This window comes from Penicillium manginii (assembly GCF_028828005.1).
Source record: "Penicillium manginii strain IBT 31320 chromosome Unknown utg000011l:1.0-1395921.0:1.0-1396616.0, whole genome shotgun sequence".
Lineage (NCBI taxonomy): Eukaryota > Fungi > Ascomycota > Eurotiomycetes > Eurotiales > Aspergillaceae > Penicillium > Penicillium manginii.
The window spans coordinates 1,280,376-1,299,166 of record NW_026643112.1 but is presented as its reverse complement, the minus strand read 5'-3'; the positions used below and the strand labels follow the sequence as shown (position 1 = coordinate 1,299,166).

General features: G+C 43.3%; 8 protein-coding genes across 8 annotated transcripts; 4 read left to right on the top strand and 4 right to left on the bottom strand.

Moving 5' to 3' along the window:
• Positions 1 to 120: 120 nt before the first annotated feature.
• Positions 121 to 1,257, top strand: N7533_013758 (uncharacterized protein; the record flags this gene model as incomplete). Its single annotated transcript, XM_057110408.1, has 1 exon — positions 121 to 1,257. The coding sequence occupies one exon, from the start codon at positions 121 to 123 to the stop codon at positions 1,255 to 1,257; it is 1,137 nt and encodes a 378-aa protein (XP_056953110.1).
• A 3,006-nt stretch (positions 1,258 to 4,263) lies between these two features.
• Positions 4,264 to 4,868, top strand: N7533_013757 (uncharacterized protein; the record flags this gene model as incomplete). The annotated part of the gene is made up of 2 exons (XM_057110407.1): positions 4,264 to 4,321; positions 4,381 to 4,868. 2 exons carry the CDS (start codon positions 4,264 to 4,266, stop codon positions 4,866 to 4,868), a joined length of 546 nt encoding a protein of 181 aa, XP_056953109.1.
• Positions 4,869 to 9,043: 4,175 nt separating this feature from the next.
• N7533_013756 (uncharacterized protein) lies at positions 9,044 to 9,806 on the top strand (the record flags this gene model as incomplete). The annotated part of the gene is made up of 2 exons (XM_057110406.1): positions 9,044 to 9,076; positions 9,129 to 9,806. 2 exons carry the CDS (start codon positions 9,044 to 9,046, stop codon positions 9,804 to 9,806), a joined length of 711 nt encoding a protein of 236 aa, XP_056953108.1.
• Positions 9,807 to 10,496: 690 nt separating this feature from the next.
• Positions 10,497 to 10,728, top strand: N7533_013755 (uncharacterized protein; the record flags this gene model as incomplete). The annotated part of the gene is made up of 2 exons (XM_057110405.1): positions 10,497 to 10,531; positions 10,575 to 10,728. The coding sequence occupies 2 exons, from the start codon at positions 10,497 to 10,499 to the stop codon at positions 10,726 to 10,728; spliced, it is 189 nt and encodes a 62-aa protein (XP_056953107.1).
• Positions 10,729 to 10,967: 239 nt separating this feature from the next.
• On the bottom strand, positions 10,968 to 11,552 carry N7533_013754 (RING finger protein; the record flags this gene model as incomplete). The annotated part of the gene is made up of 1 exon (XM_057110404.1): positions 10,968 to 11,552. The coding sequence occupies one exon, from the start codon at positions 11,550 to 11,552 to the stop codon at positions 10,968 to 10,970; it is 585 nt and encodes a 194-aa protein (XP_056953106.1).
• Positions 11,553 to 12,125: 573 nt separating this feature from the next.
• On the bottom strand, positions 12,126 to 12,769 carry N7533_013753 (uncharacterized protein; the record flags this gene model as incomplete). Its single annotated transcript, XM_057110403.1, has 3 exons — positions 12,126 to 12,208; positions 12,278 to 12,593; positions 12,668 to 12,769. 3 exons carry the CDS (start codon positions 12,767 to 12,769, stop codon positions 12,126 to 12,128), a joined length of 501 nt encoding a protein of 166 aa, XP_056953105.1.
• Positions 12,770 to 14,442: 1,673 nt separating this feature from the next.
• Positions 14,443 to 14,705, bottom strand: N7533_013752 (uncharacterized protein; the record flags this gene model as incomplete). Its single annotated transcript, XM_057110402.1, has 2 exons — positions 14,443 to 14,576; positions 14,639 to 14,705. 2 exons carry the CDS (start codon positions 14,703 to 14,705, stop codon positions 14,443 to 14,445), a joined length of 201 nt encoding a protein of 66 aa, XP_056953104.1.
• A 1,973-nt stretch (positions 14,706 to 16,678) lies between these two features.
• On the bottom strand, positions 16,679 to 18,385 carry N7533_013751 (patatin-like phospholipase family protein; the record flags this gene model as incomplete). Its single annotated transcript, XM_057110401.1, has 6 exons — positions 16,679 to 17,572; positions 17,648 to 17,674; positions 17,717 to 17,775; positions 17,821 to 18,174; positions 18,209 to 18,336; positions 18,369 to 18,385. The coding sequence occupies 6 exons, from the start codon at positions 18,383 to 18,385 to the stop codon at positions 16,679 to 16,681; spliced, it is 1,479 nt and encodes a 492-aa protein (XP_056953103.1).
• Between the last annotated feature and the right edge of the window lie 406 nt (positions 18,386 to 18,791).

The following is an 18,791-nucleotide window of genomic DNA, read 5'->3' as shown; positions in this document are numbered from 1 at the left end:
CGATGGCGGCCTAGAATCATCTGCATAGAGAATGACTACCTCCCCTGAGTTTTATGGGTCCAATTAATGGAGTAGATTTCCCATCCAATGCTCCGTATTTGACTCCTATTCAATCTTACGATGGACCTTCTATCTGCTTTACGAGTCATCCAGAATGCTTCTGACGAGTGCCTGCAGCGTTATGCTTCCGAGACTATTTCAACGATCCGAGGAGTCAGCCATCGTCTTCAGCAGAATCTACTTCTCCATTCTTCCTACGATTCCCCTAATACACAGTCGACTCCTCCGTTTGATTTCAGCAGTTCATCTCCCCCCGGACTGCCTCAGACGACTCCCAAGGGGACACCAGCTGTATCGGTCGGGCTTACCCCCTTGTCCCCTCCACGATCACCTCAAGGCCCTCATTCAGTCGCACAATTTGATTTTTCACTCGAAACACCTCGCCAACATGGTGACATTCTGGAATTTCAATCGCCGACACGGTCACCAGGAGAGCAGTTTGAGAACTCGAATGCTGTATCTCCCAACCAGGCAGTGATCCCTGCCGAAGAGATCACTGTCCCTCTTCCACCCCACCCTGAAAAGCGCGCTAGTCCAGACAATGTGCTCGGCGTATTGCGAGGGATCCTAAAATCGATAGATTTGGTGGCAAGTGCATCCAAAAATGGACAAAATGTATTGGTAACTCCTAAACGGCATATATTTTCCGATCTGCGACTGGAGCACATACAACGAGTAGAGAGGAAAGCTCGGTTTTCGACGGCAGATGATATTTTACTGAATATCCTGGCATTGAGATCTATTGCATCAGAGTTCACCCGTGAACAAATATTGGCGAACCAATCAATAAAGCTTGATGAGATTTATGAATATGCCAAATCCGGAAATGAGAACGATACAGAGCGTGACACCCTATGGGAACGCAGGTTATTCAGGTTCGACGAGAGGGATTTCTCTGGAACGGTACTCCGAGAGGGTCTCAAGCATCTCGTACTGGAGACGCTTGTTGCCGAACGTCTCCAGGAAACCAACCCGACATCTTCAGTTACGACTTCCTCAATTATGGTAGTCTCCGCTCTTGTTGGGTTTCACAAAGACTCTTTTCGCAGGTTGCGTTATAAGGAGATGCCCAATCTTGCGGTCGACATATCGTCTACTATTATTCCCGAGAGCGGGGATCTTCTTCTGGACTTTGTGCGAGAGCATAGTCCATGGTTTGAAAATGTGCAAAAAAGATACAACAGTGAGTTATTCTAAGACTGGCTCCTTCACTTTCTAACAATCCTAGTGATGTATACATGTCTACCCCAACCGGCAGGCAGAAGAAGTAACAAGTCGCCGAGATATAGTACCCGCTATTCGGAATGGCCAATCAATCAACCTCTTGATACTAGCTTTCTATTCGAGGATCTTGAATATGTGCATGAAAGTGACCCCTTTAATGATCCGGGCAATCTATACGACGGATTTACACCGCAAGAAAATTTGGCAATGTGGCATAATAACACGTCTAATTTATAACCAACTTATACGCCCAAGCACCTAGCTTAGACTCATTCTTAACAATCAACTGACATTCCCCGTAGACGTGATAATGTCGACCCATAGTCATCTCTCTTCTCCCTGAAGTGTCACATTTCCCTCTATGTAAAATGGTATAATTACCATAAATGGTTGAATTATGTTGATGCCTCGGGAAAAGACTTGCACAGCAGGCCTTATACCAGTTTGCTTTATCTGGCGTCGCTGTCGAGCTGGGCTATTCTAATGAATGTTAGTTTCTAAATTTCCCTAGGAATAAAGTTATAAGATTCACTCTTACCACAGACAATTCTTCAATTTTTTGTATCACCTCTCTCCCACGCCCTTGCACCACTAGTATTTCGGACGTACGGCTAAGCGGTACATTCAAAGATCGTGCCATAGGTCGTTCATTTCCACTAGCCTCAACATAGATATCGTAGATAGATGGCGGTATCTCAAAAGATTCGAATAAATTCTCTGAATCCTGCGTAGCCATCGATGTTTCGTGACGGCCTCTAGTGAAACCGATATCGACTTCACTACCAAACACAAAAATATCAGCAATACATTAGTAAAGTGATTCAAATTAGCTATAAACTCACAGAAGGGCAACGGCCTTTTGCTCAGGGAACTCAGAGGTTGTTCGGGCAAAAGTGACCGCGGGGCGGTTTGGACGCTCTTAGGGCGGATAATTTCCGAGTACACGGTGGATAGTTCTTCCGCATCGTCATGCGGGGCAATCCCACCTTTTAGCACTTGCAAGGATTAGGAAGTCTCACAGCCAAACGCAAAAATGAGACTATTCGATTAAGCATTTTTTCTTTTAATTTTCTGACTCTAGCTCACAGGATGTATCAACTCGCCTCTATTATCCTTAGTGCTTAGAGATACGCTAATTTCCGATCCCCAATGTCTCGAATTTGGACCCTCTAGAAATTAAAGAAGGTCACATCCACGGCAAAAGCGGAACTCCACCAACAATCCATCTTCCTCGGCATCCAAAGTATTCTCGAAGCACTTGAATTGAGCACGTTTGGTTCTCAGCACATTCTAACTCGCCGAAAAAAGGAATGTTATAACGGCGCAATTGCAAAACGAGTCGTTCTCTTTCGAAATGATTTCACAGAATTACTTTAGGGTCCTTCGTCCCCCTCCTTGAACTTGTTATAATTCTTTATCATTTATCGCATGCCATGGAACGCCAAATCAAGATATTTATTGATAAAATTGAGCCTCAAGACACGATGAGTGACCACACGGCGTCCACTATTATAGCTGAACTTGACAGCGTGAATCTCAAGCCCGGTATGAATCATATCGCCTTCTTCGTCAGGTACTACTTCTAACGTCTGTCAGGTCAAATGGTTGTCCAAATTGTCACCCCAGAGGGAGCTAGAAGATTCATCCCTCTTCAACCAGCCCTATTTCGGGAGTGCATAAGATTCTGGAGAACTGAAACAACTTCGTTTCTACCGTATCAGATCTTTATTGCCATGAGAAATATTTCACCAAAAGATGTGGAAGTATCTCCAGATGGGCAGTCCATTCAGGCTGCTATGGTGGAAGATCTCCAACACCAACCCTTCAACAATTCTATGCATGGGGATTTTACTTGTCTTGCACAGCTATTGGGAAAGGAAATAACACTTCCACTGCCAGATGGCATCCCGGCACGTTCTAACCAAGGAATCTTTTATGATAATTCTGTGCTTGGTGAATTGAAGTGTATCAAGTCTGTAGACTCCAATCCTTACGCTGTCCGAGATGGGGTTTGGGAGATTCAGGCTTATATGAGTGGATGCCGAGGAGTCAGTCATTACATAGCTCCTCTTCAAGATCTTCGAGAATGGCTATGTAACACAGTGGCTAGAGATGGATTGATGTCATATGAATCTTTACGTGTTTCTAATTTGAGCCAGGAGGTTTGAAATTGAAGTCTCTGGTTATCTATTTCGCTCTAGAGCATACCTGTGTCAGAAAAATTTGAAAGTGTTGAAAATATAATCTTCTGGCACTAACTACCGAGATATTGGACTGCGTTTCTTTGCATGCTCTCTAGATATAAGATTTGTCACAAGGACTTTTCAACGCCACCTGCTTTTGTCCTTCCAAAGCTATCTACCCCAAATATCTGTAGGGCTTTCCCAGTTAGCTTCGCCCTCTATTTTACTGAATCTAGCTGCACAGCCAAACCCCATGGATATACAGCCAATAGAAGAAATTACCGAGAAATTACTGCCAATTTTAGGTACGCTAACACCATAGCTAATGTAATTACAAAGCATGCATGACCGGAAGGAAATTAATTATTGATTCATGTCTTCTTGGCCAAATGTGCGCACAGCTTAGAGTATTTTAAGGACTATTTCAACCATCTATTTTATGGAGAATATATGCACGCAAGCTCCATCTGAAATCACAGCTAGATAGTGGAAGGGCATCTTATATATTAGTCTCGAAGGGAGAATTCAAGGCTTTCCTCATAGAGATACTAAAATCAGTATTTGTACATAATACATGAAGATACTAATCCTGAATACTGAACCCAACTGTAGATTGAATTACAGACACTAAACTAGGAACAATATGTATCTGGTCTCCAGTACGAAGTACTATGTAATTCAGAAAAACAGGCGTATTGAACCGTAAGGGGAATGCCGGCAGAAGGTATATAAGAAATTGATCCCAAGGCTGGTTGAACTTTATTATTTTCCACCCATCAAGCAATCTACTTTCAAAATGGAACCCGAAATCGATCTGACTTGGTTCTTCCCCCGACTCGCAAATTTCGAGCACAGTAAGCCATTAACCATTTTATATAATTTTGTCTAGTGCTTAGAATTGACATACTTTCAGTCTTCGAGCTAAAACCAAACGGTCTTAACCCGACCCACCCACGGCTCCTAGAGGAATGCCGGACCACATTCAACTCCCACTGTCTTACCTTCGGTCTCGCGGATGTCTATTTCGCGATATTTCTCATTGAATACGCGGGTGATGACCGAGAGATCACTCTTGAATCCGACTACGCTCGCAATATTCACATTGCCATGGAAACATGCGCCATAGTTCAAGAGCTTGACATTGAGTCGCTTCCAAGTAGCAAGATCGCACTCAATCTCAAAAGAACGGTATATCTTCGCTCTAGTGATAGAAAGAAGTTTGAAGAGTGCATTCTGGAGGCATGTGTGCCATGTAGAGATGCTCTAGGCACTATTTTGAAATGGGAGATCTATTTTTCGTTTCCTGATCGGCCTGTAGAGCACAGGACAGGAACCTTAAAAGAACTTTCTGAATACTTTGCTATCGGTAATCAAGGGCTATTTGAGATGTTTAAGGCGTAAATACTTCGTTCTATCTCTTCAGAACAAGAAGCAGAGTTATTATCTTTTCAAACTAGCTTGTCGAAAAACCTTTAGAGTAAGAGAAACATTTACATTACAGGTAAAGACTCTCCCATGATTGACAACCAATGATTTCAATTAATCAGCTTAAAGAAATACAGGCTATTCATGGGGATTCGAGATGGGGTCTCGGTAGTGGAGGCTTATGAAAGGATGCCGAGGAGTCAGTTCTTACATTGCTCCCCACCAAGAGCTTTGAGAATGGCTTTGTCACAGAACTAACAATGGGATACTAGCATAGGACTTTTGGGGCCCTTCCATTTTGAGTAAGAGGTCTTGAGAATTTGAACCTTTGATCATTAAACTTTCTTTGATGAAGCCTTGTACTTGAAAACAGTCTGAGAAATACATTCTGACACTAATCAAGTAAAAGTTCAGAACCGAAGAGGCGTTTAGTTAGGAATTGAATGCATTGAATATATTAAAAAGGGTTAAGCTCTACCACTCTTAGCTTTTTGCATGTCGAAAACCAAGGTAAAGTTTTTCCCATACAGGTTCTTACTTGCCCCAGATTTAGTGTATTTAGTTTATATAGGATCATTGATAGGATATTACACCTCTAGTGCTCATTTTCATGCTTCCTTGTATAGAATTTGAGGTAATTAACTTTTAATTACCAGTTGTTCTTTGTATCTTTGAAAATATGCACCTAATACGTCAAGAGATCTTCTCATTGAATTACTTCATGATTGCGTGATAAGTTTCTACGATGAAAGTGAGGAAAATGCTTTGGAACCATTGAGAGCCCATAATGTAGTCAGTCTCTTTTCGATCAGGCAATATAAATAGTTTAGCGTACAAAATTTTCGTAGTTCATGATTATCTGTTGAAAATTATTATATAAATTTGATGATAGAAGATAGAAAATCTTGTTTAAAGTAACCTGGCCTTTCTACATATCGCGCTGCCCCAACATTCGGATCTTTCTTCTCAGCTTTGCTTAGCACTTTTGAATCTAGTTAGTTGTGACTCACGCCAAACGCTGAACTAAATATGTCATGTCTCACATCATGCTTGTATGATTAACGGGAAATACACATATCTATTTAGCTAACCATGGAAACAGAAATCGACTTTTTCATTTCCTCAATCCATTTCGACTCTATCAACGCCAGCGAGAGTGTCCAAATTGTAATAAAGATGTGCAGCTTGCTCGAATTCATCGCGAACACGAATCAGTCAGATCGTTTCGTACCTGGTCCATCGGTGGTAGAACCGAGGAGGCGGACTGGCAAGAGTTTGACAGTGCAAATCTGCTGCCGGAGGAACCTGATTGCCATATGACAGTCAAGCCATCCGAGCCAGTTAAAGAAGGTCTTTTCAGCTTTCAAAGAGGTAAAAACGATACAGAAGCTAGAAAATCTGTTCTTCTCCCGGCATTACCCATACTCCCTGAAGGACCAAGAAGGCAATCTCCTTGTTACTCGCTTCCGTCAAAATTAGGTAGGTTTTCCTACTAGTCGAACTTTTCAGATATTCTGACATATATTCTTGAAAGAAGACAAAGGGACCTCATCGAACATAATTCAGTTTCCTCCCTTTGACAGAATCCTTGGTATATTTCCTAGACCGCCTACCCCTGTTCTGGCTCTCAATAACAGACGAGCAGATGGAGCCTCGTATGTTATTTAGTTTGACCTTTGTTACTTCCACAATCATCTACTATATCTTATCTTGTATATATGCAGTCTCTAACGGAGATGTCTGGTGTGAAGCTTAGAATCATCTCACCGAGACTTTTTTCTTCTTCCACTTTATTATAAAACCTCCCAAAACTCCTTATTCTGGAAAGAGAAAGAGAATTTTTAGATAGAAGGTAAGCAAAGACACAAAAATAATCACTATTCTGATTCGCATGTGTAACTGAGTAGCGGGGTAAAATATGCCTCATCACATCCCATTCAAACTCCTTTTGACTCTTATTGCTATAGGTCCAAATGTGTGAGACCACAATGCATGACCAGGCACCTGTGCTATTAGAACTGATATGGAATCATCCACAGCCTGAAAGAAATGAAAGCTTTGTACATGATCTTCTGATCAGGATTGTTGAGAATGGATGCAGGATAAATCAGCCAGATTCGCCAGATTCTGCTTTACAGATAGACGAGCAAGACGGGAAAGAAAACTGTAGAAAATTGGTGTTCAAAAGATCCAGGCCCTTCAGTTGAGGATCTAAACATTCTAGGTCTGAGAGTTCAACCATAGGAGGCCGGGCTTGACTTGGTAGCATAAGCTCTTATAGGCCTACAAGGCTCAGTTTGGTAGTCTGAGGTTTTGAAATATCATGTGTACTAGGTTGTGGATCGGATACCATTCTCGAGATATCATGCTGAGTAGACGTTTCCAGCCTTTCGGCCCTTTCCATACCCAGTGGTTCGATCTATAGTTCTCTTAGATATCACCCACACAGTATGCTCCTAGATATGCCTTTACCCATAGATCCCAGTATCTTATATGAATATGGGTTCGGTTATAGGCCGAATGTAACTCAATAACTTGCTTTGATTGAATCTTTGCATTAGAAAGTATGATCTTGAAAATGAATTGGGTTTAGCCCCTTCATATTTTAACCAGCTACTCAACTATAAATACTCTGCTTTCTCTCTTGAAGTCTTTCCTGACAAAGCTGCTTTACACTACTCCAAACATTTCTTCCACAACATCCCACAAACAATGGAGATACCCACAGAAAGTTTTCTCTATGATTCTTCTACTACCCTACGAAAGAGGTACAGAGACTGCTGCAAGTTGACAGTCTCAGTCTTGCAGTTCACTACAAGTTCCGAGACACACACCTTATTTGTGTTGTTATTCCAGCGCCATGATGGAGAATGGGGACTTCCCGGACAGCCCTTGAAGGAATCTGATGATACAATCCTGCAAATTGCATCACATCAGTGGTCGCATGCAACACAGTTAGCTGAACCCTTGACTGGGGATCAATTCACCAGCCGATCCTCCATCAACTTCAACAACGACAGTATTTTGGCGGCACACTTTGGACTTATTATCAACAACGACATATCCCCAGCCCCAGAACCCGGAAGACTATGGATGGAAAAGGTCAAATCTCCTGTTGGCAGTGACCTATGGAAACTAGGGGATGGCTTCCGTGATTACTCTTGGTTCACAGAGGAGCAAGTCAGAACTTGTGAACATATCGAATCAGGATTAAAAGCCCACTTGAGGAATGCTTTCCTAATGGAAACGAAGCTTGTATAAGATTACGATTTTGTGGAGCCTTTTACTGTTATCATCTGCTTCCGGAGACACATTGAGATTGAACTCTATTGAATTCATATAAAAGATTGAACTATCACGATACCATGGCAATGAGATAGGGATTTAGCCCAATTCAACCTAAAATATTGAACATAGACCAATCAGAATATCTTCATATCTTAAGCATCGATCTAAAGATCAAGTGGAAATTCTCAATCTAGCATTTCTTCTCCATTCCCGTCCACACAGTTCTATGGGTAATGCTGAAACACACCACAAGAGACAACAGATCGTTCCGGACCTGCTGGGAACTCTTCAAATTGCAAAGTGAGGTAGATATATGTTTTTTGTGGAAATATCCCGAGGTTGTGGACATGAATGGGGGTAGGGATGAACTGACTAGATTTGGTTCCACCTACAACGATCCTGTACTTTGACCCTTGCATTACATCAAGCTACACACTTGAAGTTGTGGTATGGTCGAATACCCATGTCTCTATAATAACGGGTTTCCAGAAGATAGATGTACACTATATGACAGAATTATCAAGTAAACTCAAATGATACGGCCTAGGAAAGGTCCCAGCCATCAATGTAAGGCTCATGAGTAACAAGGCCGGTGAAACCATGACCTTACCATCAAACAAGAGACTTGCTCGGTTGCACAGACAGTGCAGGGATTGTATACACTTGAATATGGATGGTCCGCTGCATAGTTTTCTTTCAGTTGATATTCAGATCATAGCAAAATCCCAATGGGACATCTTTCGCACCCAGGGGAAGAAGCCGCCAGAGGTGTTTCTTAAAAGCCCAGCAATCCCAACTCAAATCGTAGTCCACCCACGGCACGTTCATTTTCTTTGTCTTTATCATCTGAGTCTTCTCTCACAATGTCTCTGGCTACAGAAACACGCACCCTAAAGGTAAATCCTAAATCTTTGACAAAGCTTTGCTTTTGCCCTACTGATGAGACAGACCGTAAGAGTCTGTATACCGAGTCGCTCTTCGGACATCATGAGATTTATCTATCCTGAGAATCAATACCTCTCTGGTGTGATCTTGGCGGTGGTTGAATTGAACCACGATTATTCAACAGGACATCTGCCTGGAGGCCATATGGAGAACTCGGTCCTAGCGGATCTTGCCTTCTTCGAGGATATGATGCCTCTAGTTCACCAGCATTTTGGGCCTTTCCTTTTACCGCTGAAGGATGTGAGCCTTGTGGCTCCCCGAAAAGATCTGGATGATCCAAGGCTTCTAGCTCGTTGGAAATACTTGTTGGAACACAGCCAGTATTTGAAGCAGTCAAGATCCCGCAGAGTGATTGATGGACCCGAGGTTATTCGCAAATGGTACACACACCGTTTGATGGAAACCTATTTCGAGATGCATGATCGGGCCTCCCTGACGGTCAAGACAGCAAGCTCTGCTAGAGATCGTTGTGTCAACATCTATGCGGGATTGTTCGGCCAGTTTCCATTTTATATCTGTGACCAATTGTTAGAAAAATGGACCCGGGAACTCGATCCTGATTGGGAACCGTGTGAACCTCAGCCAGATTGGTGGCCATCACACATACCGTACATACGGATCAGCTCCCTGACAAAGTCAAGTAATGAAAGCCAAGAAATTTCTCAAAAGCGCGAATACTGACGGTGAAAAAAGAGAAAGTCGAATTCCTAAGTATTCTGTTATCTGGCAGATCATTAGACAGCATGACCGCCCCGGAGCTTGACATAGACCTGACAAATGATTCTGGAACAGCCAAGGCGCATTATCAAGATATGCTGATCGATCTATTAGAGATTTTCCACCTTCGGAGGATCCCACTTGGAGAATGTTAGTGACTTTTTATCAAGGCCTGTTTCGAATATCTGGATTTACCATACTGATCCGCAAGTATCTGGCTTAAATTTAGCTCAGGAGGCCTACAGATCAGGCCCAACGCGAAACCAACCAAAGATATATTCCCCTATTCAGGAAATCTTAATCCTAGCCCATAGCTCGGTGGGAGACCTCAAAGCATTAGGCAATGGGTTTTGTATTATGTGGCAATACTACGACTGTCACGGAGAGCCACTGTAAGTATTATCTGCGTTATCAGTCACAACATGCTAATTCAGACAAGGAGTACTGCAACTTCATGTCTTGTGGCACTTGAGGAAGGAAAACTGACGGTACAGAGCGGAGTTATTCTTCCTCTACTGCAAGATTGTCAGATTGTTCAAAATATTCTTGACAATAGTCGGACCGAGATTTCCAGGCTCGTTGTTGCAAATGAGTTAGTACCATAACTCTCGAATGGATACGGAACGAAGACTTAACTCGCAATTATATAGAATGATGTACGATGGATCTGGATTAGTTCGATCTTATACGTGAGTCAATTAGCTAGAATTAAAAGCGCCGCTAACCTTCTAGGGCATTTTCAATACACGAATCAGTTCTCAAGCCAAGAGATTCGCCAACCCTCGCCGCTCGTGGCTGGGAGCTCATCCCACAGGCAATCATCAAGTATGAGGGTGTCTATCGAATTGAGAATGGTGTGAGAATGCTGGCGGGAGTTAGCGACTAGACTTGCTGTTTTTATGAGAAATTTATTAGGGGCATCAGAGGCAGTTCTCCAAGGTTGATTAAGTGCCCAGGAAACCTTGATATATCTATGTAGATTTGAGAAGAAGAAGGGGTTCAAATACAGATACTTTCGCCAGTCAGCGGCCGATTATCGTCATCGCTGATTTGGAGCTCCTTTGAATTCAAGCTCTGAGCCCAAATTTCCTTCACTCAACTAGGTCACAATCTCATATACATGATTTATCCCGCAAAGGGTAAACACTCAATGTATCCTGTGATTGGATCTCGGCAATTAGGACACTTCTTTGGCCTTGGAAGCCTATCTGTGCATGATTTGCAGAACATGTGTCCACAAGAAATCGTCACCCAGCGATCAGGCTGCTCGTAGCAGATCTTGCATTCAAAAGTTCGCTTCTGTCGTTCATGAGAAAGCTCTCCTTCGGTTATCCGATGGCTTTTCCTTTCCTGGCGAAGTTCATCTTGGAGTACTTGGATCCTGTCCTGCAGCTGTTGGATCTCATGGCGAACTGTCTTCCCAAGCTTCTTGAAAATGTTCTCCTGGTAAACTATTAGACCAAGAAAAACCAGGGCATGAAAATTGTGAGAAACACTCACGAAGACAGACAATTCATCTGTTTCGGTTCTTCTGCGTTTTCGAGATGAGTTTGTATCCCCCTCCTTGTCGACTAATGCGTCGATCATGTTCTCAAATTTCTGGTAGCTATAATCAGGACGAGCGCCAGTCCGAAATCGTGAGCTAACTGGTTCGAGGCTTGTCGATTCCTCTTCGTCGTCTATAAGTATCGTATCGGAAGGGCTTGTCATTGTGAGTGAGGCACCACGCTCAGGGAGAAAATCGGCACGAGTCGGCTAGAGAATAATAAAAGAGAATATCAAGAGTACACTGCTGGCTGGGCAGGTAGCCCCTTTATAAAGCCCAGAGCCAACAGTAGAAGAATCAGCCCTGGAAATTGATTGGACAGTAGCGCGAGCCTGAAACCTCGAGCTTTATTATACGATTGGACGACAGATCCCGATAATGCAGGACTGGGTTATATACAGCATTGTATTTGACGCCATCTCGAGGCAAAAAACTTAGTACCGGTTTGCTTGGAGAATCAGTTCATCTTCCCTCCTCTATCCTACCTGTAACTGCCTTCTGCTAGATGATTATTTATGCAGAGAACGTTCATGTATAGGCATGTGTTTGAGAATGGGAATGGGACGACTGCTGTTTATCACCCTACTGATTTGCTTTTAGAAATCTCGCCATCATTATTTCAGCACGTACGTAATGAGAACAGACAATCGGCTCGCATAACCACCACACTCCTTGGTCGTGTCGTGCAAGTATGAATAATGAGTTAAGTAGACCCACGAATTTCAATATATTTCAATCTAAGCTGTCCTATTTCGCACCGGGTCATAGTACATTCTCTTCGGCGAGGCAGCTTCTTCAGTTAGCTCTACTTTCTCATTGGCTAACAGTAGAGAGAAGTTAGCCCAAGCGCCAAGAAGATCTTTTAATCTCTCAAAATGATATTTCTTACCGATGCCTCTGCCAGCACCCTTTCCTCCTTTCCGTCGGTTTCGATTATTCCTAACATCTCTTGACCGGAAAATACTATACAGCAACCAACCTGCCACCCAGTTTGGCCCATACTTCCCGATTGTTCTACCGCGATCAAGAAGTGGACGTGTGATGGGGCCGGCGAGTCGATAAATCTCGCTGATTGCCCAGGTCTGTCTTTCAGGTATGATATGATGCCAGAAGAATGGGGGTCGGGTGTTCGGGTCAGTGCGAACACTGTCCAGGAGATGCGAGGTATCCTTATTCATGCGGTTGTAGACAAGGATAGTTTCGTCCTTGTATGTATTAGATATGTCTCGAATTGGGGGTTTAAACGGGAGAATGATATGTATGAGACTATTATACTCACTCGCATCGCTCGGTAATAATGTTCATGCTGTGCATCATGGGGGTTTAGACCCAGCGCTAGTATGAACTCTTTCTTAGAGACTCGAGGGTTCACAGATGCCATTTCCATATGCCCAGTGTAGTAAGGTTTTGAGTTCGTATTGGAATGGAGCAAGGCTTCTTGGGCTTGAGCTGTGCTGGACTCTTGTAGCCGGTAGTCGTGTGGAGGGCGGCAGTGTGGGTTGTCGGGAAAAACGCAACAAGGCGAGATTATATGACAGGGACGATACAGACATGTTTTTGAACGGCTGAATATCCATGGATCTCCCAGAGTACTCATATTAAACTTCCCGGGTTAAACCAATCTCAAACGGATTGTCCAGCAAAAAAGCCCCAAACGGTCTCTACTCCAAGGCCGCGGAAGATTTGCCGTTGAGACCAAATTGCAACTATGTATTGCTTGTAACAAGAGGCTACCAGGTGAGAAAATGAGCCAGGGGTGAAAAATAAAGCCAGGAGGCCATTTGCAAGCCAAATGGGTAACCGAAATTTAACAGGCGTAGACGCATTTGCACCGAGTCCGCGAGGGACATGTTGAAGGCTGAGCAAAGTGGATCTCCCTTGACAAACGGGACTCTCTTGGCAGAAGTGATTTATAATAGACGTCTAGGCGACATATGTACAGGAATCCACTGTAGTGGCGATTTATTAATACTGAAAAGATAGTAGTGGAAGAAAACCTACGAACACGTAGCGACTCGGGGCTATATCGAAATAGCAAAACTAAAACAAAATGACATGCTTAATTCTAATTCTACTTTTTTATCTTGTAAGGGTGGTAATTAGTTCATTCAGGGATTCCGTGCTTCAATACACATGTAAGATTCGGCTCTGTGAGGGTACAGCCGGAGTTGTACAATGTGGCCCGTTCAGACCATTTTGAAACCACCAACAACCATAATTCAACCACGTCAAACGTAAATAGGCACCAGAAGCCAAATGGATTACTGGTTAGATTAAGTACATACATCCCTTGCATATGGCCTGATAGGATAAGATACAAGTCCTGTGTTCTTACTCACTTATATAGTGGCGATGGAAAAGGCACTGCGGGGCGAACGGGTCATCTGTCTGGGGACGGAATATACGGTTTCAGGCCATTTTGAAATCACCCCTGGATCCTTGGCACCAAAGCCAAGTAAAATAAAACAGAGAAATGAAATCAGGCGATTGAGTGTCTTTAGATCGAATGTTTAAAGGAGACTCCAAGGTCGAGCTTACCGCCCGAGAAAATGAGTAGGAAAGCTGGGTGCAATGGATGTATTGAGGCGTTTGATCTCGGTTTGCTGATCGGATAGATTTGAGATAGGGGATGCAGTCAGACCCTAGAACGGGGATAATGTTGGCTGGTTTCTGGATATGTCGGTATCCGTGAAGAACCCAGATCAACTTGCCACAGCAAACTATTGGTCCACGTCTTCATGAATGAGTCCCGCGTCGTCTGCATTTTCCACTTCGTCTTGGATCCAATTTTCGAAAGCAGGTATATACCGATGCACAAGAATCAAGGCATCGACCTTACTTAGAGAAAAACTTATTAAATTGTCGTCCCGGCCTCGCTCCGGTAACCAGCCATCCGCACAGAGCTGCTCCTGAATCGATTTTTCGATGTCGAAAATGCAACTTTCCGAGTCGAGAACACACTGCTCTTCCTCCAACCATGGATATGGAATTGTGGGTAAATTATAGCGTTGAGAATATTTCGCTACGGAGCAATTCTATAAGCAAAAAGCATGTTCATCTAAGCTGCCGAATAGACTCACTTTGCTCCTCAATATGGTCCCTCGCAAGCTGATGCATGAAATAGTAAGGTAATAATTTTGCGAAGACCTTTGTTGTCAGAGCCATAGACCTATGCAACATTGCCTGTCCTGTATTGCATTGGTTAGTTTTGGTACTGTGTATGTCGTCTGTGAGCTGGTATTTTACTGACCTGCCTGCTCGCGGTCGCTAGGCCCGATAGAAGACAAGCTCGACACGGCAACGAATTGATGGGCCATGATAAACAATGAAGTTCGAAGGAGTAACGATAGAAAGCGAAGGAGATTTCTCAAGGACGGTAAACTGTGTGTGTTGAGGGTTGGATGAGTGGGAGATGAAGACCTATTTAGGCGAGAACGCTGAGTCCGGCCCGCAGCTATACGCACATTCCAAACATATCCATCGAGGAAGTTCGGGAAGAAAGAAGATTGCAAGATTTTCCAAATCAAGCAAACACTGTCATTAGAAGACTTTCGGAGCAAACTTTATCACCTAGTATGGACAAAGAACTGTGGGGCGAGAACTCTCTTGGCAGAGTCTAACGAAGCGAGTCCTCGCTTTGAACAAAGAAACACGAAGCTCGTGACTCGACAAGGTGGGTCGTAATAGACAACGGCCTAATTTTCTCGCGTACGAACAAAGAAACTTGGTTTTCCAATGCTGGTGACCGGCGACAGGGTATTCGATTGAGTTCGAGAGCTCAGGCTTTCAGGAAGGCAGAGGTAACGAACGAATGAAATGAGAGAGAGAGGAGTGGGAGGGGGTGTTGGGTTACGTAGCTCGAGGAACAGCCCATTAACCGGCCCCATGCAAAAGAACATACCTTGCTATTTCTTGGTCGGTCATTTATTTTGGTACTCAGAGAGGAATTTATATTCATTATAGCTCGTGGACCGGATCGATTGCCAAGCATCAGATTCAGAAGGTCCAAAGCTAGATCTGGGCTTCGAACACGCATGTAGCTTGCTCGGGCGCGCATTAGCTTGTGGATCAAGACAATAACGGTAAATTTGAAAGTGAAAAGAAAAATTAATTAAATGTCACAAAGCCTCTAAATTGTATTTTCAAGAGTAAGTGAGAGATTTGTAAAGATACAGCCGTGGCCTCTCAACATAGCTCTCTGGCGCTTCGATTCTTCTACTTCATAGTTGGTAATTTCTACCGCAAAACCACGCATTTTTACAAAAAGTTGCTTCTGTTCAATCTTAGCGATTGCGTGAATGGCCAGAGGGAAGGTTGACTCTTTGTAGTCAACTTATTTTCTAATTGAGCCACGTGATTTTTAAATTCGACAAGTAGTTGGCCAATGCCATGCATCGCACTTTCATTGACCGTTGAAACTGGGGTCAATTGGGGAATGTTCTCCGCCCCCATACAGCAACTTCAGCCTCGAGTTGAATTAGATTAATGGCGTCGTTCAAGATACTTAAAATTCACCATCTGGTTACAAATAAAATATTGAAAACCAAGAAATTTGACATCGGCCTACTGGCTCCAATGCAGGGATTCGAAATTTGTGGATGCCCATAAAGAAAAAATTTTTGTCTGATTATCTTTTTTAGACTTTCTTTGATGCGGAAGACCGGACAAGTTGCCCCCGAACTTTAACGCAGCCACAGTATCAGCACTGTGCCAAATCCTGGTTAGATAGCAGCGAAAGTTACAATTTAAACCGCTATATTGTGAGCAATTCGCCTTTGAATTACTTTTCATCTTCCTTACATCATATTCAAACCTTTCAATATGTGCTCATCACAGGCATCTGGCCATAGCAAAGAATATACTGAGATGGAGGAGCGAGCTCTAGTTCACCTTTAGGTACAAGGTCTACCGTGGCCTGAAATTGTTTATCAGTTCAACGAACGGGTCGACCTCGACCGGCAACGAACCCAGGCGGCGCTAGAGTCAAAATGGCGGCAATTAAAGGCCAGAATTTTTACGTAATGGACTCTACTCCCTTTCATACCGATACACATCACTAAATTCTCCAGTTCCGCTTATGCACGGAATGAGATGTGACAGACAAAAGGAGCAATTGGAAGGGATCGTGTTATATCAACCACACACCTCATATGGTTGGGTATTCCCCACCTTGGCTTCCTAGTCCGATAGAGCTAATGGTGCCACTTTGACAAGTTTCTTTTTGTGGAGTCTATTGAAGTACATTTTGCAAGTCCTGAAGTCATTGAATTGTCGCATTATGAGATCAAAATCACGAAGCAGGTATCCTTTTCTTCTTTTTGAAGGACTCTGATATAATTCCATTCCCAGAAGCTTTGCGCTTTTTAGACTCATCGCAAATGGGGCACGAGAAAGTAAGAAAGTGCGTATTTTGTTTTCCAAATGGCGAATGAAAGCCTTGCTGCACTTCAAACCATTGTATCGAGTTGGGAAAACCACTTATTTTCCGTTGAAAGCTTTGTTTTCCTTGGAGAGAAATGCTGACTATATCCTTTGGCTGGCGCACAAAGAAGGAGACCTGCTTTCGATACCGACAGCACGCTGCGCAGATATTGGCGATGCTACAATCACCAATTACTTCGCTTTCAATGACAAACTGAAGGGTTGAGGCATGAAGCTCGCCAAGGGCATTGAAGACGTCCTTTGGGTTTATACGACAGCGGATCGAGCCCTGGCAATAGTAAAATCCTCCTTGGTAGCATGAGGGCTGATCAAGTGTGAAGAAGAAATTAGATACAAGGAGTGCTGTAGCGACTTCAGTTAATTGGCAAAGTGGGTTGAGGTGAATCCTTTCCTTTTGCGACTGTAGATTTTCCACATCATCTAATCGAATGGGTGACGAGAGCTGAGTGTCAAGACGAAAATAATCCTTTCTGTGCTGTTCACTAAGACAGTTTGTCATATCACGGGAGCGGGTATGCCCATCAAGAAAATCCATAAAAGATGCCCAGAGTCGTATAATTGAATGGCTGCTTCTTTTCACATTACTTTTACCTTTTATGACTTCTCCAGTGCCGAGGGAGAGGGTAATATCATGAACCGTATTCTCAGACCAAATTCGCTTCGCTTCCCAAGTAGCGAGTTCTATTGGGTTCGGGAAGCCCAATCCACCGTCCCAGAACTCTTGATCACCGATTTTGATTGGCTTAAAAAAACTAAAAAAAGAAAGGAAAAAAAAGAATCAGAGTGGTTAATAGTCAAGTTCAGTCTAGATACTCACATTGGTGCAGCGGTTGTGGCGCGGGCCCTATTGTTGTTAGCTTAGTCAAGTTGACATATATAGAGACACCAACGCTTGCCAAAGAAGAGGTTCGTGAAGTATATCGTCAGGACGAACGAGCGAATATCCTAGATAGTTTAGCTGTGCATGAAGATTCTATATTGGCTTCATACCTTCTTTGCCACTCAGTGCCACAGGTCCATTGTAATTTGTCAGAATAGTGCGACTGTTACCACCTGACGTAGCAGTCACTGCCACTTTAGTCCCCTGTATAATATGAGGCACAAAGCCAAAGAATTCACAAGCCTGAAAGGTTTCCTGAAGAGCTCTCTCTAAAAGATTCTCCTTGTACATCGCGTCAGTAGTTATATAGTTCACCATTGATTTCAGTCGACCAATTAAAGACCCTGAACCGGAGAAGCACTTGATTGCAAGTGTCTCAAATGTCGATGCACATTCTGAAACAGGCCATTTCTGATGGAATTGAGCCAGAACGGTCAGACCTCCTAAATGACGGTTAGATTCGTCTGCTAAGTAAATGGTTTATGAATAATGGCCTACCTGAGCTTGTGCCTAAAGCCAAGTCAATCAGATCGTGAAGAAGACAATTCCCTAGAAGCTTTTGGAGCTCGGTCATAAACTCCAATGGTGACACACCTCGTGCGCCACCACCATCAATTCCTAATAATCTGACACCAGCAGTTTGAGGTCTCAGATTTACTTCCGCCCTACCACCATCGTTAAATATACACTGAATCTTAAATTGACTTTCAGTCCTTGGAACCCCAATCCCAAATGTGGCGACGCATGTATCACATAGGGAGTGACCGCAGCTTAGGTGACGCTCGGGATACCGTCTCAAACAGCCTATACACACTTGATTACTGCAAATGGGACGAATGAAATGCTCATACTTGATCGCAGTTCTCTTATGCAGTTGCGATGAACTTACAAGACCTTGCTCAAGTGATTCAAATAAATCTTCACAATTGCGTCGCACCTCCTCGTTCATATATCGAGTGCAAGACTCGTCATACACAGAGCTGAATGATAATGTGCAGTGGTCTTGGTAGAGGCTTTTATAAACCAAGGTGGGATCGAACACTGTATAATATGAGTAACATGTTATGGCAACGTGGAAGTA